Here is a 23,389-nt window from a genome sequence, read left to right on the forward strand (position 1 = left end):
CTGCGCGGTCCTCATTCCACCTCACCAGTCCATGGACCAGGAACGCCTGGAAGTGCTTGGCACTCGCCTGCGTTCCTGAGGAAGCCGGTATCAGATCAGAAATTAATTGACATTTGCGTGAAATGTGAATTCATGATAGACTTTATCACAAGCTGTACCTGGGATGAACCGGTGGAAGGACTCCAAAGACGTGGAGCCCCTCGCGCAGCGATACACCGGCAGGATTACTCCGCCCTTTGTCAGCCTGCCGGTCTGCGTGTACAGCTGCACGCCAGGTGGGTCCTGGATGCAGCTGAGGTGGGGCCTCTGCGTACTCCATATGTCCTGGATGCGGAGAGGGTCGAGCAACGGGATGTCCAGGTTGTCGCGTCCTGCCGTACCGCCGAAGGTTTAGAGGAGGTCCTGGATCAGGAGCGCCGTCTCTTCCGCCCCACGCGTCCGACGACGGCAGTGGAGCCTCCACTCCTCCCTGGTGATCTTCTGGATCACCTCGGCGTCGGTCAGGCCGACCATCCCGTGCTTCCCCTCCAGCTGGGACCGCTTGGCTTCAGTGAGACGGCGGGCATCTCCGGAGTCCACCTCGAAGATGCACAGAGACAGCTGCCTCATGAAGGCGGGGTACAGCTCGTGGCTCTCTGTGGTGACACCTGCTGCGAAACGTCGCATCAGGTGCCAGATGTCCAGTCTCACCACAAGCTGTCCCCACCCCTGTGAAAAGGAAACAAAAGTCTGTCTGATTATTGAAGTACAATTTTTCTTTTTCTGTTTTTATGATGTTGTAATTATCTTGAACAACATCTAGCGTGGCTTTGGTCAATAGTCATTTTGTGTAAGATAAATAATATTGCTATAATTCTACTATGATTATCAGTACTAGTATTGACAGGCCAGACCTGAAACAAGGCAGCTGTCTTTGACACGCCGTCTCTGTTGCAGCAGTCCCGATCCACGTAGATCAGCTGGGGGGGTGGTACCCCGGCGAGTCGGTACCGCCTCATCAGTCCGGCCGCCATACTGGACAGGCCCTCTGCGCCCTCGGAGCAGGTGAGGACGCTGATGAGGACCTGCCCGTACTCGTTACCAACGTTGGTAACCCAGGCGGCCGTGTCGGAAGCGATACCGGCGAGCTTCTTCGTCACCTGGACAGAGAGAGAGAGAGATATTTCAAAGGTGACCGCATAAACACACGGCGGCTGTAAGAAAAAAATGAAATTGTGCCAAACTATACTGACCTTCTTGGTGGAATCCATCTTCAGGATGGATCCGAAGGTGGACGTGATCCTGGCCTTGTACTCCAGCCGCGTCATTATGTCGTAGCCGTAGACCGTCAGCAGCCAGATGGGTGAGGGCAGAGTGGGCATTGTGGGCGGTGGTGGAAACTGCCCCCTCACGCTGCACAAGGCCAGGAACTGCTCGCACACGCCGAGGTACTGGATCGCTCTCCGCATCCAGGCGTCTGATGCTGCTCCCGCAGGGTGTTACACAACTGAGTGGCACTGTTGCCCAGAGTGCGGGACTTCAGCTAGGTAACCACCCTATGGTCACAGGACAGCCTGCAGAAACACAAAACAAGCATTATATACAGCTCCCTTCATCACATTTATATATATATATACGGTATGTTGTCAATTCCTCTCACTTGTACGTAAGTACTGCTGGGAACTGGCGGCTGTAGGTGGGGGCCAGCTGCCTGATGATGCCCTGTGACCACCCGCCGACCTTCTTCTTGCATCGAAGGCACTCCAGGTACTCGGTGGCCATGAGATACCAGCCGTCGATGTCCAGGACCCTCCGGATGGTCCTGTACAGCCCAGCCTTCACCATGGACCCGGTGCATGAAGGCTGGGGGCATGTCAGCTGCAGACGCCAGATCCGGTGTGGCATCCAGAGAAACAGCCGACATGCAAAGAAGGGGTCGGGGGACGCGGGAGGGCTGGTGGTAGATCGGCCGGGATTGGGGGGGGTTCCACCACAGATTCAAGTCTGGGATGAGGCTCGGCCTCCCCCACTGGTCCCTGGTGAACAGCACCCGACCGATCCACTGCTGCTGCTCCACAGTGAGAGCTGCCCGCCAGGACACGGGCAGCAGCTGGAGAGAGAACCAGAGCAACGTAAAGGGCACTTATATCTGAGGACATCGCTCCAGGGCAGCAGATGAGCAGCGTTTGCTTTGACAGACAGTCTTACCTCACGTGGCAGAGGAGGGAGGAAGGCTGGCCCCGGCAACTCCTCCTGTCCGGGAGCAGCTCCGGGGGAAGCCGTGGCTGCGGTAGCGAGGAGGGAGCTGGTGCAGGCTGGACTACTGCTGGAGGTCGCAGGGCGTGGTCCTGTTCCTAAGTGGCCTCCAGCAGCTCCTCGTCCGTGGGCTCGCCCAGCACAGCAGAGACACCAGCCCCCTTCTGTGGTGCGGAGGAGGGGGTGGCGGGAGGCGGATGGAGCGGGAGAGGGGCCTGTACATCCGAGGCTTAAAGAGAAATCAAAGTCAACTTAATCTCAAATATGTTTGTACACACAGAAAGATTGAAATACTGTTTCCCACAGCCCAGAGGTATAAAAAAGACACACAAATGTTTCATTAACATGAAAGAATTAGATGTTCGTTGCGTTAATATTGAGCCACAGAAAACTAAAACCTAGTGGAGCACAGAAGGTTGTTTAAAGAGAGAAAGTGACGACGAGACAAAACAACGGCACCAGATTAGACTTGTTGAGGGAGCGATGCAGGCAGCGAGCGGTTGGAGGGGTTACGCAGGTTTACGAGGGAGAGGATGATGAGCTTACTCTACAAGCACTCGTTAGTGATGATCTGACAGGCGATTGGTCGGCGTGAAGCTTGGTGATTTGAGACTTGAAACAGGCGGATAGTTTTTCATTAAAGCAAACTTACCTGCCAGGTCATATCCTTCTGAGTACGGGCATATTTATAGAGCAAAATAAAGGGAGAAGGGTCAAAAAGGAAGTCAAACTTTCAGTTATCAACAACATGTTGCATGAATGCTACTTGAGTTTTTACTTACACTCCTCCATGTCAACTACCGCCCTGATCAGCTCGTCATCGGAAGACTCCTCCGATGGCTTGGAGGGAAGAGCTGATCTGAGGGAGGCTGTAATCGCAACGTGAGTGAGAAGAAAATATACAGTGAACATGAGAAATACGAATAGGGTTAAACTGTGCATTTCATTCAGGCTGGACTTGCCTGGAAATGCAGGCTTAGGGACCACCAGCTTCTTGATCTTTGCCTGCAGTTCCACGGCAGACAGAGAACGCCGCCCGGACACGAAGGCCGCAAGCGCTGAACCAAGAGGCCTATGAGACAGAACAACATCTAGAATGCACAGCATGAAAAACACCAACGTGTCTTCAGAAAGGTCATCCAGGTACGTCAAACTCAGACAGCTTTAAAATAACACACGTACTTTGATGCAGTCCTCGCTCTCTGGCCAGAGACAGAGACTGTGCTGGTGGTGGTGGATGCAGCAGCAGCAACAGCAGCAGGTCTCTGTCTGTCTCGGCTCTTGGTAGCAGATGGCGTTCTCCATCTGCGAGCCGGGTGTGGGAATCTTCCTCCGGAGGTAGTTGACAAATCTACAAAAATCAGACAATTTGTCACATGATTATTATCAACCGAATAAGAATCCACATGTATATATATATATATATATAGATATTACGACATACCGGATTTGTTTGGGGTCCACAGACTCGTACAGGCTGTCCAGGGTCTCAAATTTAAAGTCCCCGAAGCCAACAAGGGCCTGTCCCTCCTGACCAGGCAGGAGGGACTTCGCCCGCGCCTCCTCAAACGCCCGGTGGAACCTGACTGCCTCCAGAAAGTCAGGGTACGCTGAGGAGTAGTGGGTGAAGGCGTCCTGTAAATTCACAAATAAGGTTAAAACTGTTGTCACTCTTTTAATGGTATTGTGAATCAGACTGAAGTACTCCACCTTGTTGGCCATCAGCGGGGACTGAGACCCTGTCCTCTCTCGCTCCTTCTGGTGGGAGGCGACCAGATTAATGGCGTAGCCCACGTCGTTCTCCAGGAGCCAGTGGAAGATCTTTCCCTGGTACTGGCCGAACTGGACCTTCCACCGGCTCAGGACGAGGGTGGCGTTGGCGGTGGAGCCACCCTCGGAGGAGACGTGGGCCCAGGCCTCCGCGTCCACCTCCTCGGGCTTCTTTGCCCTGTACAGGGCTTGGCCGGCTGCTCGCCGGGGGGCGAGGGTGCTGGCTTCGTCCGTGGCCTTTAAGAGGAGAGTCCCGTTAGGGGCCCTCCGAAATACTGGATGTTCCATCTACACAGAGTTGGACTCAGTTAGACCACTACCACAAATACAATGAAGTACTTTACTGTTGGAGTCAGTACTAGTTGGACTTCTACCACAAGTAGGCTACTATGAAGTTATTTTACTGTGTACTTTTTCAGTTATTCTCTGTCAAACTCCTGTGGCAGAAAATCATTTTATCTCTCGTCAAATATAGCAGAAAACATGCAGTTTGACAGAGGATTAAAACTATAATCAGAGCCCTCTCATCGGAGCTCCGTTAGTACACACACACACAGGAGCGGTACATACTCCTCAACCTGTCGGCCTTAAGAGCTTCAGAGGGCGGATACCTGAGCTCCGTAGCGTCCCGCTAATGTGAAACACACACACACAGCGTTAGCGGGACATTCTCCTCCCCCTGTCGGCCCTAAAGGCTTCAGAGGGCGGATACATGAGCTCCGTAGCGTCCCGCTAATGTGAAACACACACACACACACAGCGTTAGCGGGACATTGTCCTCCCCCTGTCGGCTCTAAAAGCTTCAGAGGGCGGATAGCTGGGCTCCGTAGCGTCCCGCTAGCTCAAGGTGAACACACACAGCAGTTCATCAGCGGTTCACAAAGTACCGTACAAACACCACGGCTAACTCAGTATGACTAATGTCGGACATAGAAGTGTCTTTGTAACAGTGTTTACACGCGTATTTGCTAATAATTAATGCACATTTTACTCACAGTGTCACTTGATTGAAGTCACTCAGTAGAATGCCAGGTCGAAACAATGGCGGACGGAGGAGAGAATTTGGAAAAAAATCCGCCTCACTGATAGGACGCATAAAGTCTGATTCTCTGATTTGGACCTTTATCCGCCTCCCATTGGCGAACGATTGAATCCACCCGGTGGAGGATACTGCCCATTCTTCTCTGTGAAAGGAGGGGGGCAAGGAGAGGAAAGTGGGCCCTGCTCCGCGGAGCAGAAGGTCGGCCGTTCGATCCCCAGCTGTGGCAGAGATGAGGAAGAGCTCCCCTCTCAGCCAGCACTGCCTGACACTGATGACTCTAAAACAGGGGGTTTTGGTCAATGATGATGATAAACTACAAAGAGTATCTGTAAAGTGCAGTGAGATAACATCTGAATAAATAAAACTGATCTGATTAAAGAAAGGTTTGTTCTACAGAGCTGTATTATGATGCATGTTATATTTGATATATATATCAAATATAACATGCATCATAATTGAGTGGCAACATATATACATATATATACACATACATATATACATATAGGAGACATATCATCTCTGCTGTGCTTATTTATACACCATGTTGTGTTTTATTGACCCGTGTTGCAGTCAAATATCAGACGTTGTGTAATGAATTCTAAATAAAGTTTCCCACACAAAGTTCAGTTCAGAGTTTTATTTTAAAATAGATTTAAATAAATAAAGATAAAAGACAATTAAAGAAAAAAAGAGCCATCATTCCCCCCCCTCTGGGTCCCTTTTGAGTCTTTTCATCTCCTCCCTCCATTCCTCCACAGTTTTCCCGCCGGCAGCCGCGCAGTGAGACACACCTGCAATGCGAGTGTGGCCAGTGTCGATCCTCTTGGCCTGGCCACACTTGCTGCAGGTGTACTGACCCGTCTGCTGACGGGCTTTTGCTCCAGGGCGACGGCCCACCCCTTGCAGCATCAGCCTCCGCCGCCTTCCTCTTCCTGTAGGCCGTTGTCTTCGGCACACGGAGAGGAGGAGGCTGAGCAGCAGGGGCAGCCATGAGAGGGCCAGCCGGGAGCAGTAATCGAAGAGGAGGAGGAGGGGCAGCAGCCATGAGAGGGACAGCCGGGAGCAGTGTCCGAAGAGGAGGAGGAGGGGGGGGGGAGGAGGAGGGGGGGGGGGGTGTGGCCAGATGATGCAGGCAGACCCACCCATGAAGGTCCCGGCACCTCCGGGATGTTGTAATGGAAGGGCTGTCCTTGTCCCAGCTGTACGAAGGACAGGAATATTTGAAGCGAGTCTTACCGTTGGAGACTCTCCTTCCCAGGACAGGAGGTGTTCTTCCCCCTCGCTGTCTTGAACCGCCCCTTCAGCTGCCTCTCCCGGTGTCTGGGAAGGTAGACGACTCGTCGCCTGTCCGGCTCGGGCAGGCGTTGCCAGAGGGCCATGAGTTCGTCCACCCTCTTGTCAGAAAGCCCCTGAAGGCTCCTGGCTTCCAGCAGGGCCTTGGCCAGCTTCAGGACATGCTGGTATCCTGGCTGGCCATCAGGACCCTGCATCTCCTCCTGAGGAGAAAAGGAAGGAGGGAGGAGGAGAGAAGTGCTGCTGTGGAGTCTTTACATACATTGCATTTAGCTGACGCTTTTATCCAAAGCGACTTACAATAAGTGCATTCGACCAACAAGATACAAACTAGAAGAAAACAGAATCATATAAGTACATCAGGTTTCATAGAGCCAAACAATTTCAAGTGCTACTCAACTGGCTTTAGGTAAGCCAGTCCTTTATTAGTATATAAGTGCTTTGTTAATAGTTCTAACGCTCGAATTGGAGTCGAAAGAGATGAGTTTTCAGTCTGCGCCAGAAGGTGTGTAAGCTTTCTGCTGTCCTGATGTCAATGGGGAGCTCATTCCACCATCCTGGAGCCAGGATAGCAAACCCACGTGTTTTTGGTGATGGGAACTTGGGTCCCCCTCGCTGTGCGGGTGCAGCGAGCTGTTTGGCTGATGCAGAGCGGAGTGCACGTGCTGGGGTGTGCGGTTTATCCATGTCCTGGATGTAGGAAGGGCCAGATCCATTCGCAGCATGGTACGCAAGTACCAGTGTCTTGAAGTGGATTCTAGCAGTTACCGGAAGCCAGTGAAGGGAGCGGAGGAGCGGAGTGGTGTGGGAACATTTAGGAAGGTTGAAGACCAGACGAGCCGCTGCATTCTGGATGAGCTGCAGAGGTCGGATGGCACATGCAGGTAGACCAGCCAGGAGGGAGTTGCAGTAGTCTAGGCGTGAGATGATCTTATCTTACTATTAACAGGTGAATGAAAAAGGGGACTAAGGGCACTGTCGCCTAGTGGTTAAAGCGCCTGTCTCGTAAACAGGAGATCCTGGGTTCAAATCCCAGCAGTGCCTCATAACAGTGTCTAACCCTCAAGCTGTATTTTCTGCGGAAACATAAATACTAAAGGAATATATTTTAAATGTTTTCTAAGGCTTCAGAAGTTGTTTTCTGTATGCTAGGAAATCATCAAACCCAACACACCGGTTCATTAAAGTGTACAGATTGTTCCCAGTATGAGGCGCTGCTGGGATTCGAACCCAGGATCTCCTGTTTACAAGACAGGCGCTTTGACCAACTAAGCCACAGCGCCTCTTTCTGCCAGTCTGGAGATGTGTTATTTCTCAATTCAAAAGGAAACTATTAACCACGCAGCAACCTTCAGGTCTGAAAAATAAAGCCAATTTTGAAGTTACAAAAAAAGAATCCTCCAATAACCAGTCGAGGCATGAACCTCAATGGCTGGATATGAAAGTAGCTCTGTTTTTAGATGAGAAAACAATGCTGTATCTTCTTTCTGGAGAAATGTCACATAAAGAATTCATCCTGAAATCCTAGGATCACCTGAACAGTTGAAATCCTGCAAATCCATTGAGGCACTGCTGGGATTTGAACCCATGATGTTGTGTTATCTTCTTTTTCACATCACAGAATTAATGCAGCTTTGATATGAGAGAAAACTGACAGGAGTTCAAGGGCACTGTCGCCTAGTGGTTAAAGCGCCTGTCTCGTAAACAGGAGATCCTGGGTTCAAATCCCAGCAATGCCTTCATTGATCAGGGATGATGTGGATCTCCATTCTTCTCGTTAAAGATCAAGATGTGTTTTTGTTTGGGAAATACGTGGAACAGGCTAAATGTCTTTTTGGGGAAATGCCACATTCATCCTGAATTCATTGGAAATGCTTGACATCCTGCAAATCCGCTGAAGCAGTACTGGGACTTGAACCCATGATTTAGTATTATCCTCCTTTTGAGTTGATGGCAATAAATGCAGATTTGGTTTAATAAGGGTGAGGACAGAAAGGGCACTGTCGCCTAGTGGTCAAAGCGCCTGTCTCGTAAACAGGAGATCCTGGGTTCAAATCCCAGCAGTGCCTCATAACAGTGTCTAACCCTCAAAGTGTATTTTCTGCTGAAACATAATCACTAAAGAAATATTTTGTAAATGTTTTCAGAAATTGTTTTCTATATGCCAGGAAATCCTCAAACCCAACACACTGGTTCTTTATAATGCACAGCCTGGTGCCCAGTATGAGGCACTGCTGGGATTCGAACCCAGGATCTCCTGTTTACAAGACAGGCGCTTTCTTATTTCTCAATTCAAAAGTAAACTTTTAACCACACAGTCATTAGAAAAACAAAGTTATTCCAATGACCACTTGAGGCACGAAACTAATAGCTTTGATATGAAGACAGCTTTGTTTTAAGATGAGAAAAAAATGCCACATTTCATTCTGGAAAACATATCTCATGAAGAATTCATCCTGAAATCCTAGGATCACTTGAACAGTTGAAATCCTGCAAATCCATTGAGGCACTGCTGGGATTTGAACCCATGATGTTGTGTTATCTTCTTTTTCACATCACAGAATTAATGCAGCTTTGATATGAGAGAAAACTGACAGGAGTTCAAGGGCACTGTCGCCTAGTGGTTAAAGCGCCTGTCTCGTAAACAGGAGATCCTGGGTTCAAATCCCAGCAGTGCCTCATGTTGTTTGTCTGATTTTGTTGATAGAGATTGCTCTTATTCAAGAAAAACTTAACCTCAGGAATTTTTTTAAGATTTCCACAGTTGTTTCTATGATATGTAGAATGCTAAACATTTTTTTGCATCACTTCTTTGTACAATAAACTTAACATACATAGCGGCGTGGGAACATTTAGGAAGGTTGAAGACCAGACGAGCCGCTGCATTCTGGATGAGCTGCAGAGGTCGGATGGCACATGCAGGTAGACCAGCCAGGAGGGAGTTGCAGTAGTCTAGGCGTGAGATGAATACATATTATTATTATTAATAATAAAAGCTGTCATCCAATCAGATCAGAGCCCTTTAGATCAATAAAGCCAGTGTACCTCCCAGACCCCCCCCCCAAATACTCTTTGACACCCACCGGCTGCATACTTGATATGAAGGTAAAGAGATGTTAGGAACTTGTCAAAACTGATTTGATTAAAGAAAGGTTTACAGAGCTGTATTATGATGCATGTTATATTTTATATATATATATATATGTATCATCTCATCATCTCTACTGTGCTTATTGATGCACCATGTTGTGTTTTATTGACACGTGCTGCAGTCAAATATCAGACGTTGTGTAATGAATTCTAAATAAAGTTTCCACACAAAGTTCAGTTCAGAGTTTTATTTTAAAATAGATTTAAATAAATAAAGATAAAAGACAATTAAAGAGAAAGTGGCATTAGTCCCCCCCCCTCTCTGGGTCCCTTTGTAGTGTCAATCAGATCAGAGCCCTTTAGATCAATAAAGCCAGTGTACCACCCAGACCCCCCCCCCCTGGGAGTCCTGTAGGAGACAGGGAGGCCTTCCATTTAGCGATGGCCCTCTCCAAGTCCGTTTGGTTCATTGTTTTTGTCATCTCTGCAAGAGGACAACAGTAAAACAGTGAAGTTATTGGAGCTGCACAAATCAACACCACAGAGACACAGGAGAGGATCAGAGGAGGACAGATGTACTCACCCATAGCTTTAGCCAGACTGTGAGAAAAAGGAGTTTCTCCACCTCTTGCTCAAAGGTGTAAAAGCTTTCATCCAATCAGATCAAAGACCTGTGGATTACCCCGCCCTCCTGACCCCGAGATGAGCCATCAGGTTTATAAAGGACATCATGGCTCCACAGGATGCTGTAACGAACGACTCTGACACCTGCTTTGAGGAAGTATCCAGGACATCTCCTCCTGCCAGGATGCCCTGACTCTCACCCTGTGGGAAAGCTTCAGTCTCTGGACTCTCACATACTGGGTTCTTTCTTATTCATGTTACTAATCACTCATTTATGTACTATGTGTATTTTCAATATAGTGTTTTTATAAGTATTGTTCAAACTATTTAAAATAAAGTTTTCTAAAAAGGCAAAAGGACATTCCTGTTTGAAACCTGCTGAACTTCAATTGAAGCGCAACAACAGCAGAGGACGAGAGTTGGAAACCACAGGAAGTCAATCAACACAGATATTTAAGTTTGAACTCTTTATTTGAAAAATATATTTATATACATGTTATTGTGTCCAGTGTTTCTTATTGGAGGGAGTCCAGCCACTCCTCGGGGCTCCTCCCTCCAGCAGGAGCAGGGCAGTAGCTCACTCTCTCCCCGCTGGCCTTCACCAGGAGTCTGTGCCCCGTCTCCTTTATCTTTCTCAGACCACAGGAGGAGCACTTGTTCTGAGACGGGGCTCTGAGTCTCAGAGTCTCCCCCCTCCGAGCTGCCTCCGCCTGCTCCTTCTGCAGTCTGAGACGGTTGTAGGTCGTGGACTTGGGAGTGTATGAGGAGGAGGGGGCAGAGGAAGATGAGGAGGTGGCAGGAAAAGCCCAGGATGGTCCAGCAATGGCCTCCTCTACTTGGGGCTCCACTTCCTTCATTGGAGGAGGAGGAGGAGGAGGAGGAGGAGGAGGAGGAGGAGGAGGAGGAGGAGGAGGAGGAGGAGGAGGAGGAGGAGGAGGAGCAGATCCCTCGTCAAGCTCAGGAGAAGGGGGATTAAATAAATCCTCCTCCTCCTCCTCCTCCTCCTCCTCCTCAACAGTCACCTCCTCCTCCTCCTCCTCCTCCTCCTCCTCCTCAACAGTCACCTCCTCCTCCTCGCTGTCATCGAGCTCATCAGGGTCCTCAGGGAGGGGCTGCAGAACCTTTCCCGTCTGATTGTAGAGGTAGCTGATCCCGATGAGCTCACCTGAGGAAGAGAAGAGTAGATACATTGTTAATATCCCAGCTGCTCTTCAGCTTGTGATGGTGTTCTCTGCAGAGGAGAAGCCCCACACAGAAACCTTCCGGAAGCATCTGAGTCTGAAGCATCACCTGTGTACTGCAGCGGCTTCACGTAGCTCTCCACCAGCGTGCTCTGGAAGAAGTGCTGCGTGAGCTGGTGGAGAGTCTGCTGCTCCTGGCCGCTGTAGCAGCTGGTGCCGGCCCCCTCGGCCCCCGCTGCCGCCTTTCCCCGGTCCTCGTTCCACCTCGTGAGCCCCTCCAACAGGAACATCTGGAAGAAGGTCCCCCTCGCAGAGGAGCCTGCAACATGACACACAAACGTCAGGGTTTTACACCCAGGGAGAGAAAGTGTAGAACTCTTACAGCACGGTGCCTCACCCGGGATGAACCCGTGGAGGTGCAGGTGGAAGGAGTGCAGGGACGTGGAGCCGCGGGCACAGCGGTAGACGGGTAGAGACACCCCCCCCCGGGTCAGCTGTCCCGTCCTGGTGTACAGGAGGACACCAGCAGGATCCTGAAGGGGAGAGGCTCTGATTATTCACTGTCTGGACATAAAACATGTTAACGGTTTCATGTAAGAGCTGTACCTGAATGCAGGGGATGTGTTGCCTCTGGGTCTCCAGGATCTTCTCCATGCGGCGCTGGTCCAGCAAGGGGACGTTCATGGTGTCTGTGGCCCGCTTGAACGCCTCCACCGCCTCTCCAAGGAGAAGCTCGGTCTCCTGCGCCCCACGCGTGCGGCGGCGGCAGTGCCGACCCATCTCCTTGCTGGACGGCGTCCTTCTGGACCCGTCCGCCTGCAGGGCCGTCTCCAAGAGGGACAGGTCCTCCGCGTCCCACTCAAAGATGCAGCTGGAGAGACGCCGCATGAACTCGGGGTAGAGGGGGTGGCTCTCCGAGGTCACACCTGCTGCCAGTCGGCGCATAAAGTGCCAGGTGTCCAGCCTGACAGCCAGGTGTGGCCAGGCGGGGAAGAGAGCAGCTTTCGCGCAGGTGCCTCCGTCCCTCCGGCAGCAGTCCCTGTCCACATACAGGACCTGTGGAGGCTCCATCCCTGCCAGCTGGTACCGCTCCTGCAGGCCCCGCGCCATGTCTCTCAGGCCGTAGCCCTCAACGGCCGTCAGCACGGACATCAGGACCTGCCCCAGCTCGTTCCCCACGCTGCTCATACACAGAGCGGTACCAGCGCCTGCTCCCGCCAGCTTCTTGGTCACCTGCAGGGAGAAGAGGGTCTCCTCCATCAGTCAGGGTGCAGCCATGAAACCTACAGTGTACATATTACTAAGTAACATTACAATCCTCACCTTCTTGGTGGAGCCCATTTTAAGAATGGAGCCAAAGGTTGAGGTCACCTTCGCCTTCAGCTCCTCTATCCTCGTAAAAGACTCCAGGACGAAGGTGGACAGAAGCCAGCTGCTGCTGGGGACAGGCACCATCTGTGGTGGAGGCTGAGGAGGAGGCATCTGCACACCTACAACCTCAAACCTCCTGCAGGTGTTTAGGTAGTGGATGCTCCTCCTCATCCACTCTGCCGTGTGCTGCTCCACCAGGAAGGAGTGCAGCCGGCTGGCGCTGTTGCCGAGCGTGCGCCCCTTCATTTGAGCCAGCACCTTCCGGTCACAAGAGAGCCTGCAGCACCAACACAGACCATGCAGAGGTGAACACCAAACCATCTCAATGCCCTTCAAACACCACTGTGTCCTGCAGCGTGATGTTTACCTGTAGGTCAGCACAGCAGGGAAGAGCAGCTGGTGGTCCAGGTCCAGCTGGCTCCTGATGCTCTCCGACCAGCTGGCACACTTCTTTGTGCAGGAGCTGGGACAGAAAGGTTTATTGGTGTATCTGCTACAACTGATAGTTATCATCATAAATAATGTCTATTTAACCAAAGCATCAAGCACACACAGAGTGTTCTTGTAAATGTGTCAGTACCTGCACTCCAGGTACTCCGTCCCCATGTAGTACCACCCGTCCATGTCCAGAACTCTGCGCACGGTCTTGTACAGACCGCCACCTGTCAGCTTGTGTGCGCAGTTTGGACACTTCAGGTGGTACGTCCACATTTTGTAAGGAGCCCAGAGGAAGAAGGGCCGCTGGAAGAAAGCATCCGGGGAGGAGGGCCGCTGGGAGTACACCAGCCGGGGGCCGGGGGGGTGGTGCCACAGCTGGAGCTCCGGGGACAGGACGGGCCTCCCTGCCCTGTCAGCCACAAACAGAGCCCTGCTGACCCACTCGTGCTGCTCTGCAGGGAGGCTGCTCCTCCAGGCTGCCGGCAGGAGCAGCTGCAAAACACACAGGTCACTGAGCTGCAGCTTCACACTACACACTGGTACTAGATGTTTACAACATTATTACAGACCTGAGGGGGAGCAGCGACTAGTTGTAGAGGAGGAGGAGGTGGCAGAGCTCTCTGCTGCTGGGCAGGAGGAGCAGGAGGAGGAGGAGGAGGAGGAGGAGGAGGAGGAGGAGGAGGAGGAGGAGGAGGAGGAGGTGGCAGAGCTCTCTGCTGCTGGGCAGGAGGAGCAGATGCTGTGCACAGCAGAAAAACACACTTGACATACCAAATAGATTTTATTATACAAAGCTTAATAATGACACGAAGCGCAGACTGACCTAAATCAGCCTCCACCATCAGATGGTCGTCCTCGTCCTCTGAGGAAGCTGCAGACACAATTAGAAAATGTTCACTCATCACACATCACCTGACTGACAGTAACACTCCACTGACATGATACATACACAGGACCGCTGGCTTTCTCTTCCTCCACTGTTTGGGGGGAGATGTAGTGGAGGGGGGGGGTGGTGGCTGATGATGATGAGGAGGTGAGCTCTGACGAACCAGCCTGAAAACGGAAGGCCAGTCTGTAATCCATCTTCCTGAAATCACATCAAAAACACGTCAGAAGCTAGCAGTCAAGTACTTCACAAGTACATGTGAAGTTCAGCAGTTAGTCAGCACAAAGCCTCTCTTTGGAGAAGATGGACCTTTGAATTCAGGTGTTAAAGCACGAGAGAGAAACACAGATAGTACACAGGATGAAATAAACAGGGATGATAAGAATAACAAGTAAATAACAGAATAGAAATAAGAAAAATAACACGAGTAAAAGCTGGTTCTGATTTGAAAGATAATGCTAGCCAACACTTTTCCATCAGCTCAACATTAACCTCAGAGGTCTGACTTTAAATGAATGATACTTATTGCATTATAATATAATAATGCGTATTGAACTGGTTTCATTCATTAGTGAGTTTATTGAAGGTAAGTAGTTAAAGCCCTATGTTATCAGTATGCCTGCACAGCAGGTACAATGGGCAAACTACATTCAAACACAATTGTCCCCATGTTTTCTTTAATAGTTATTAACATTAGATATTTTAATGAGATATCGACCGCTAAACTAAAAGTCACCTGAGTGTCACTTGCAATGACGTGTTGTAATTTTATTTCATGAACCTTTTACATTAAAAACAACTTTTGAAAGGTATTTTTCTAGTTCAGAGCAATAGCCTCCAGATGTCTGCGCACGTGCCTGACTGCAAGACTGTAAATGGCGGAGTGGCAACTTTTAATCACGAATATAAATGTTAACTTCGTAAACGTTAGCACATAGTAATAAGCATCAAATGACAAGTATTTACGGATTTAAACGGCCGGAAAACTCCGATGTGCTTCTGGCTTAGCTGCAACTTGTTACCAATGCTAATATGCGCGAACGTTACAAGACAACACATTGGCATTCATCTGTTATATTCAGGGCTGCACATAACTGGTGCGCATGTGCACCTCCCGCCAAAAAAGGAGCACCGGATCATTAGTCCTTACTTGGGCGGGCCGCCCAGGTATATTAACGGCCGCCAAAGTATAATTCGCGAGCCGTTTAGGTTTGATTTTTTTAATCCGTCCGCGAGCACGACGGCATCTGCGATCCCTCGCTTTACCCCTCTCTATCGCGTGAAGAGTCTGCTTTGTGCGCTCCGCACAGTAACCCTGCTGCGAGGCACGGGCGAACAGTTCATGAGCGTGCTCACTAGCGCACCTCCCCCCCGTTCATAAAGTCAAGTATCCCTCAAAAGGTCCGGTTTATTTCATTTTAAGGATGCGCACCAAGCAACATCTCCAAGTGCTCCTTTGAGTACCAGGGCAAAACAGTTATGTGCACCCCTGGTTATATTACATTATAACGGACTGTCTTGATAAGAGTGATAGCAGAGGGTATCTCCTTACCTTTTCAAAAGCCGGTCAGTTATGATGCCTGTGATGAATTTACAGTGAAGACACTCCCCGCTGAATGAGACGTCATCCAATCAGAGGAGACACAATCTAACTGAGACAACCAATGGGTGGGTCAGAGTTAAACGAGGAGGAGGGACTTATAACCGAGACTCAGTGAGAAGCAGAAGGTCCCTGGGGATTATTATAAATCAATGTATTGAACATGTCAGAAACAAAACAAACAACAATAATAATAATAATAATTATTATTATTATTATTATTATAACAAAGAGAAAGAGAAAAAAACGTTCAAGGTACAAAGAAACAAAACAAAAACAAATTCTCAAGCAGTCTCATTTATACATAATAATAATAGATTAATTTTGTTAGCGCTTTTAGGTGCTCAAAGTCGCTTTACATAGAGAGTGAAGAGAAAAGAACAACAAATAAATATAGTTAAAGTCAAATTAAAATCAAGCAATACAAAAACAATCACATTAAAAGCCAGATTGCACACAACAACGCTTCCAAAGACGCGGAGGCAATCTTCATGTCTACCTCAAACCTCATCACGAATGGTGCATATAAATGATAACTTCATAAACGTTAGCGTATAGTAATAAGCAGTGCTTGAATTGGAATGAAAAAGGTGCCAGTACTCTAAAATCAGCAACTTTTTCAAGTCAATTTTATATATACAGCCCACAAACAAGAATTTGGCTACTATAATGCTGGTGGGTTTGTCTCTTTACTACTGTATATTTTAGAAAGGTTCACTGTACTTAACATTTTTTATGATAGGCAGCGGATATGGCTAAAGCTCAGTAAGGTCAATATTAACTGAAAATATAGCAATCAAAGTCTAGATCTTCTGCTGAAGACACATGAAGCAGAGACCTTTCAGGTGAGAGCCCCTCTGGTGGTGTTCAACATTAATGACAAGGAAACAAAGCTCTGGTCAGAAGCATTTTTTATAAAAAGCTTTAACAAAATTAAGTATTTCTGTACATTTTGAATGCAATCTAACTTTCCAACTCAGAAAACGAAAAACGAAAAAGTGCCAAAAGTCTTCTCACATGGCTGAGCTGCTTTGCAATATACTTCACCACTGAAGAATACAAATATGTATAAAGTAAACTATGATGCAATCTAACTTTCCAACTCAGAAAAATGATAAAGAGCATGAACAAAGAACATGTAAAAACAAATGCAAAATGTGCACAATCTAAAATGAGAAACTGTAACTGCAAGTAACAAAGTCTGAGCCATGGTAAAGAGTTACATTGAACACCAAGCTGATCAGATAACTCCCTGGTTGGTCTGAAGTCCTTCTATCTCCAGGATCTGTACAAATCGGCACATTATGCCAAAAGTCTTCTCACTGGGTGAGCTGCTTTGCAATATACTTCACATTGTTAGAAAAGGCTCCAGAAGGCCTTGGGGACATCAGTATCAGGGGCTGGAGCTGGACAGGCTCTTTCATCAGCACTTCTCCTTCCCTTTGCCAGCCAGGACCTCACATACTGTTCCGGATTGAACTGTCCTAGTGATGGTCCATTACATTTAATGAAAACCAGGCTGGACAGTCGGCTGACAGAGAGAGCATTCCTTTTTGCAGTAAGGATATCGTTCATGCAGCTGAATGCCCGCTCACACTCACTAGTGGAGACAGCGATGGTTCGGACTGCTTTCAGTAGAGGCTCCATGGCAGCAGGTGTACGGGATGCCCTGGTTTCCTTGTATTCGCGAAAGCCCTGAACAGTCTCTCTTCTGTCCACTTTCAGCACTTCGCACAAACGTAGCACCTCTACGTCCCCATACTGTACGTCTAACTCCTCTTCAGGCCAACTTCCAGGATGGATAACTTTCATGTCCTGGATTAGCTGATTGTCCCGGGCCTCCCGGCCATGTAATGGGATTTCTCTTGTGCTGACATGAGAGGAGGTTGTGGAAGTCATTCTGTGTCTCAGATTCTCTACCATACTGCGGAAAAACTGACCTGCATGAATCTGTACAAGCCTGCCATTCTCACGCAGGGCAACACCCTTGAAGGACTTCTCAGCTAGAGCTGTATGAACTGTAGTCATGTGTGGGCCAGGCATGGTGACCATGGATTCAAAAAACTCGTATTTCTCGAGTTAAGAGCCTATCTGCTGTAGGCAGTGTCATCTCTCTTTTTTGGAGTTGCCGAGAGAGGTCGCTGAGCTCTGTGAGCGCATCGTACATCAGTCCCAGATTGCTGACAAACGTTGCAGATGTGAGCACATCATCCAGGCCCTTGTACTTTGCTCTGTCTCTGGAATCCCTGCTCGTGTCGTTTGCAGCATTTGTGAAGTGATCATGAAGCACTCGGTAGTTTTCCCAGACTGCTCTGACGCTCCTTTCACTTGAAGCCACCCAGCGGATGGACAAAACACGCCCTATCACCAGGAGTAGCTGTCCGACTGCTTGCGCACACTGCGCTAACTGCCTCTGATTTTTGGGGGAGGCATGGAACAAGGAATAGAGTTTGTCAAAAAAGATCTGGAAATGAATGAGCCCTGAGACCTCCTTGACCACATCCCCAACTGCCAGCTCTAGACGATGATTGGAGCAGTGCCACACAAACAGGCTTGGGAATTTACTACACAACTGGGTAGCAACGCCTGTTCTCTTCCCTAGCATGACTGAAGCCCCATCACATGCAAAAGAAACGAAACACTGACCTAAAAAGTCCTCGTTAAAATCTCTTCCAAGACACTCCATTAACGCCTTTGTGATGTCATCAGCCGTTGTTCCATCCAACTCGATCAGCTCCCAAAAAAACGTTTCGGGCTCAGCATCAGCTAATGCTGAGCGTAGACACACAACAAGCACCGTTTTACCACTAATAGTGGTAGATTCATCGACCAAAACACAGAGTTTTCTTTGCTTTTCTGTAATGTCTTTTGCCATTTTTTTCTTCAGCTCATGAGCTATGTGGTCGATGATTTCGCCACAGGTTTTATTGGAGTGCAAAACCCTGCCCACGTTCAGCCCATTCAGTTTCTGTACATTCAAATCAATTGGCATGTCTGTGAATGGCCGGCTATGTTTGCCAATTTTATATGCCGTTCGAAAAACTCTGATAGTGGTGTCTAATTCAGATGTATGCATAGACTGCACTTGATGTTGAATAGTTTCACGTGAAGCAGATGTAAGGATGTCAGCAGCTTTTACATGGGCTTGTGATTCTTTATGTTCTTTGATTTTTTTTCTCAGGCTAGCTTGTTGTTTGCCCTTGTCAACACCGAAATGAGACACTGCACACTCACCCCATTCAGTTGACAGTTTCAGTCCTTGTCCAGTGTGTATTCCCAAAGATTTGACATCTCTGCATATCCGACATCCTAGCTTCTTATCTTTAAGAAGGAGCCATGCATTGGTCTTGCAAAAATATTGCACCTGGTGTGAAGGTAAACTTCTGTTGTTGCAATGTTGAGGTAGAATGAAGGAGTCTGGAACCGTTGTTAGCCAAAAGCACCGAGAGTTTATTGATCACAGTACATTAATTACATACGGCCGGGGAGATCACTTAGTTGCACACCGTCCCGTGTTTCACCAGCGATCTCTGAACCAAAAGACACAAAACATCTAACCAACACGAGGAGAGGCGGGCTTCCAGAAAGCCCGCGTATAATCAATAGCCGATGCAAGACAATGATCTGCTTGTCTCAAAGAGATGCTGCCAGGTCTCAAACCCCCCCACGGACATAGGAGAAGCGTTTGACCTGTGACCTCAACCTACAGAGGGGTCTTTGAGTGACTACAAGCAGATGTTTGCAGTATCACAGACTCTAAGGAACCATAAAAGACTCTATAAACAGATCAGATGAAAATATTCTCTTACAGATTCACTCTTTTTATCAATCTATTGATAACCAATTAACATTAGTCTCAGAATATTTCAGTCAATACTTAAAATCAATAGGCGTCCTCAGAGTTGGGTGGGCTCAGATACATTCATTACATTAAAAATAGAACAAGATTGAAAAACACTTCAATCACCCTGATTGAACACAGTCAATCATAATAAAAATCATCTCTCTTCAGTGCTTGGCATTTTTGTCAAAAGGTACAATAATAAACACATGGGATACAAAATATTATAGCAAAATATATGTTTCAAAAATAAGATCTTTTATCATTTATCACTCAGTTAATCTCATTCATCAAACACAGATTCTAAATCAGCTTACATCTCAAAGATTTACTTTAAGGCAATTACTTATTAAAAAACACAATTAGGATTATGAGAAATCCAATTGAGGTATAAATCAGAATCATGAGAGATCCAGCTAAGGTTCCTAGTTAAGGTATAAATTCACAGTGATGAATCGATCAATCTGTAAACTGTAAAGTTACAGTGTCCTCAATCTTTAACATTACTTTACGTTTACTTCATTACGCTTTATTCAAGAGTAAGGCACTTAGTAATACATTTATTTCATTCAAATACACTTGTTCTAAATCTGAAAAGGAAAATCAGACATTTTATTTGTATCACAACCTGCAAAGGAAAAATCAGACATTTGTCCTTTAATCCAGTGTATCAACTGTAATCAATTATCAAAACATCTGTTCTTTATTCAGAATATCAACTTTAAACAACATCTCAATCGCTGAATGGAGGTACCCACGGGTCGGAGATCACGATGGAGACCCAGGGATCGAGGAGCTCAGCATTGTACATTAATATTGTGTCCTTTACAGTCGAATGTCCAACTAGCCTTTGTGGGGCCTTGAGGGCGGTCTTGGCAACCCTTCGTATGGCTAATTTAACTACAGTGATTAAACGGATCACTAGGATCAGCACAACCAAGATAAACACTGAAACAGTAACAACAAATTTAACCAGCCCCGCTCCCCAAGATCCAAAAGTTCCACTTAATTCCCCAAATGTAAACCCATGAGTTTCATGCAATTCTTTTATTCCCCTGGCAGTATCATGAGCCATGTCCATAACTTCAGGTGTGGCATCAGATATGAAAGAACAGCACTCACTTCCTATCACCTTGCATGTTCCTCCTTGGGCCGCTAAGAGGAGGTCAAGCGCCATACGATTCTGTAGTGCTACTGTCCTAACTTCCTGCAATTCTTTGTGTTCAGCTAACATCGCTGTGTTGGATACATTTAAATGATGTTCTACCACTTTAGACAATGCGACAATTTCCTGCTGAGTAACATAAATACCGTACCAAGGCAAGAATAGGCTAGCTATCTGTTGTCCTTGTGTAATTGACCTGCTGTTCCTGTGTAGAGAGGGAAGTATTGCTGCAATCTCAGTAGCCTCTACTTTACGGATTAAAGGGATTAGGTAGGCTAGATAACAGGTACCATAAAAAACATCATATGGCACACAGCCATAGGCCCGGTCCCCACAAACTAAGTAAACTCTCTGTGGGAGGGGAATTCTGGCTATATGTACTCTCACTATGGCATTACAGTCGCTGTGTCCCACATCAGGAGAGGTGTGAGATCCTACTGCATTCTGGAAACAGATGGACACATTCTTCCATTCATGCACAACAATTGGGGGGACATATACTGAGCAGTCACGTGTAGGGGGCTTGCCTAAGGGTATTGGCTGCGTACAGTCATGTATTTTAACCTCAACGGAGTCCACTGTCCTAGAGCCGAACCAGGGCACAACTGTTACCAACGCTTCCACTAACAAAGCGGGTGTGTGTGGTTGCATTGTACATGTTGGACTTGTAAAGTTAGCTGAACAATTAGTCTGAGCTAGAGCTAACTGGAATCTATATTCAAAAGCTAGGTTAACGTATTTCTTCATATATATTAGTTTTAAAAACATCAAACGTTTGAAACCGTCAGGCAGGTAATCTTTATTTACTGTATCAACAATGAGAGAGACTAAGCCCTTGTACTGTAAAGGTTTTTCAGAGTCTATTGGGTAGGAAGGAGTATAACTATCCTCAGCCTCATCGCTAATTCTAGATGCTATGTCATTCCAGTTTACTGAACCGTAATCAGCTTTTGTGAAAGGAATTGGGCTAAACATAGGAGAATGCATTGATTCTGGCATATTTTGGCACAACCAACAGTTGCTAACATTACGTTCATGTGCATAGTCTAACATTAAACTTACTGCAGAATTAGTTTTAGTTTGTTTATAAGGAGTAATTAAGGCCTTTTTTGAAGAATCTACCTCGCCTCCTGATTGTTTAAGTGGAGTAGATGGAACATTTGTTTTGCTATTTGGTCCAGTAACTGTGCATGCAGTATCACCTAGATTGGGAATGCGGTAATCTGGCTTCCGCACTGTACATTTGACCTCCTTCCTTATCAGTGCCTCGAACTGTTCTACCGTGCTACACCACAGTTCTGGGGGCATTTCTTCGATGGTGTTAAGAACCATCCTTACCCCCTCTGGTGCGAACCTGAACCAAGAGTACTGGTTTTCTGGATATAACTCCCATGTTGAGTAAACTGAGAACACAGGAAACACAATAATACAGTTAGATGAGTCACATATTGAACTTGGGCAGTTAACGGCAATAGTCTCTGACTTATGATCAGGGAGGGAGACAATCCTCCTTATTCTCCCTCCTTTTCTCTCTCTTTGTGTCTCTTGCACCATACTGAGTGTCTGTGTGGTGTTTGGATACAACCTGTCCTTGTCGCTAGGCACTTCTTTGCCCGTTGGTGTTGTTTTGCCCTCAGGGTCTGGACCCTGAGTGGTCAAGTCGTCTGCGCTCTTAGATAAGAGCACCTTATTTTCTCCCTCAGACGGGCGAGGTCCCTCGCCACCTGTCGTTGGGATTGTCACAGCTTCATCTAGCAGGGCGTTCTTGGCCAGGTACAGTAAACCCAGAATGACGATGATGGTGACTGCCTTCACACGCCAGCATCCGGTAGAGGAGAGAGACGACATCTTGAAGCGTGAATCCACTCCGCTCTACCTTGTACTCTCAGGGCTGTTCTGGTCACTATTAATACCTGGAAAGGACCTTTCCACCTGGGAGACAAAGAATCTTTTTCAAGCGATTTGATTAGTACATTATCACCAATCTGAAAAGGGTGGGTGGGCTCCTCACCAGGCTGGGGGAGCCTGTCAGCCACCTGCCTGTGAAACTTTCTCAACATGTCAGTTAGATATTTGACATAGTTAGTCATGTAATCCTCTGTCCACAAAAGAGTGAGTCTGTGGGGCATTACTGGGGGGCTAGATCCTGTGAACATTGGCCTTCCCATCAATACTTCGTGTGGGCTGAGCCCTGTCGTTGCATTTGGTGAGTTTCTGATTGAGCACAGAACTAGCGGCAGCGCGTCTACCCATTTTAGTCCTGTGGTCAACATTGTTTTAGTGAGTTTTTCCTTTATAGTCAAGTTCATTCTCTCAACCTGGCCTGAGCTCTGTGGATGATAGGGAACATGCAATTGCCATTTGAACCCTAACACTGTAGCTAGACTCTGGGTTATCTTAGAAATGAATGCTGGACCTCTGTCACTGTTAATCCCTGCTGGAACACCAAATCTAGGGACAACATCTTTGAGAAGACACTTTACAACTGTTCTGGCGTCTTCTTTTCTGGTAGGGTAGGCCTCTACCCATTTGGAGAACTGGCACACTATTACCAAAAGATATTTGAATCCTTGGCATGGTGGCATGTGCGAAAAGTCAATTTGCATATTTACAAAGGGCCCCGAGGGGGGCGGCAAATGTTGGTGCTGAACTGGACCTTTTCTTCTTCTTGTCTGCTGGCATATCATGCATCTATCTACAAGGGTCTGTGTAGCTAGTGTAATGCCTGGAGCAAACCATTGTGACTTTATAATCCCATTCATCCCTCCTTTTCCTACATGTGATTTGCCATGTGCAACATGTGCCAAAACATGGAGGAATGAACGGGGACAGACCATCCGGCCGTCTGAGTGG

At 47.6% G+C, this 23,389-nt stretch overlaps 2 protein-coding genes and 5 non-coding genes across 7 annotated transcripts; 4 read left to right on the forward strand and 3 right to left on the reverse strand.

The window, feature by feature from the left end:
• Positions 1 to 327: 327 nt before the first annotated feature.
• LOC117537080 lies at positions 328 to 1,448 on the reverse strand. Its single transcript, XM_034202254.1, has 3 exons — positions 1,233 to 1,448; positions 894 to 1,139; positions 328 to 708 (listed from the first exon to the last, which is right to left on the reverse strand). Exons 1-3 carry the CDS (start codon positions 1,446 to 1,448, stop codon positions 391 to 393), a joined length of 780 nt encoding a protein of 259 aa, XP_034058145.1. The 3' UTR covers positions 328 to 390.
• A 1,213-nt stretch (positions 1,449 to 2,661) lies between these two features.
• Positions 2,662 to 4,293, reverse strand: LOC117537081. Its single transcript, XM_034202255.1, has 5 exons — positions 3,946 to 4,293; positions 3,680 to 3,870; positions 3,418 to 3,586; positions 3,198 to 3,307; positions 2,662 to 3,104 (listed from the first exon to the last, which is right to left on the reverse strand). Exons 1-4 carry the CDS (start codon positions 4,291 to 4,293, stop codon positions 3,212 to 3,214), a joined length of 804 nt encoding a protein of 267 aa, XP_034058146.1. The 3' UTR covers positions 2,662 to 3,104; positions 3,198 to 3,211.
• A 3,018-nt stretch (positions 4,294 to 7,311) lies between these two features.
• trnat-cgu lies at positions 7,312 to 7,384 on the forward strand. The gene has a single exon. It is a non-coding gene; the product is annotated as a tRNA-Thr (tRNA).
• Positions 7,385 to 7,549: 165 nt separating this feature from the next.
• On the reverse strand, positions 7,550 to 7,623 carry trnat-ugu. Its single transcript has one exon. It is a non-coding gene; the product is annotated as a tRNA-Thr (tRNA).
• A 383-nt stretch (positions 7,624 to 8,006) lies between these two features.
• On the forward strand, positions 8,007 to 8,079 carry trnat-cgu. Its single transcript has one exon. It is a non-coding gene; the product is annotated as a tRNA-Thr (tRNA).
• Positions 8,080 to 8,336: 257 nt separating this feature from the next.
• On the forward strand, positions 8,337 to 8,409 carry trnat-cgu. Its single transcript has one exon. It is a non-coding gene; the product is annotated as a tRNA-Thr (tRNA).
• A 537-nt stretch (positions 8,410 to 8,946) lies between these two features.
• trnat-cgu lies at positions 8,947 to 9,019 on the forward strand. The gene has a single exon. It is a non-coding gene; the product is annotated as a tRNA-Thr (tRNA).
• Positions 9,020 to 23,389: the final 14,370 nt, after the last annotated feature.

The sequence above is a fragment of the Gymnodraco acuticeps genome, unplaced genomic scaffold, assembly GCF_902827175.1.
Source record: "Gymnodraco acuticeps unplaced genomic scaffold, fGymAcu1.1, whole genome shotgun sequence".
NCBI classification, from domain to species: domain Eukaryota; kingdom Metazoa; phylum Chordata; class Actinopteri; order Perciformes; family Bathydraconidae; genus Gymnodraco; species Gymnodraco acuticeps.

Coding starts and splice junctions, on each gene's coding strand:
- LOC117537080 (XM_034202254.1), bottom strand. CDS start 1,448: ATGCGGAGAGCGATCCAGTACCTCGGCGTGTGCGAGCAGTTCCTGGCC. Junction 1,140..1,232: donor AGATGGATTCCACCAAGAAG/GTCAGTATAGTT, acceptor CTCTCTGTCCAG/GTGACGAAGAAGCTCGCCGG. Junction 709..893: donor AGACAGCTGCCTTGTTTCAG/GTCTGGCCTGTC, acceptor TCCTTTTCACAG/GGGTGGGGACAGCTTGTGGT.
- LOC117537081 (XM_034202255.1), bottom strand. CDS start 4,293: ATGGAACATCCAGTATTTCGGAGGGCCCCTAACGGGACTCTCCTCTTA. Junction 3,871..3,945: donor CCCCGCTGATGGCCAACAAG/GTGGAGTACTTC, acceptor GTGAATTTACAG/GACGCCTTCACCCACTACTC. Junction 3,587..3,679: donor GTGGACCCCAAACAAATCCG/GTATGTCGTAAT, acceptor TGATTTTTGTAG/ATTTGTCAACTACCTCCGGA.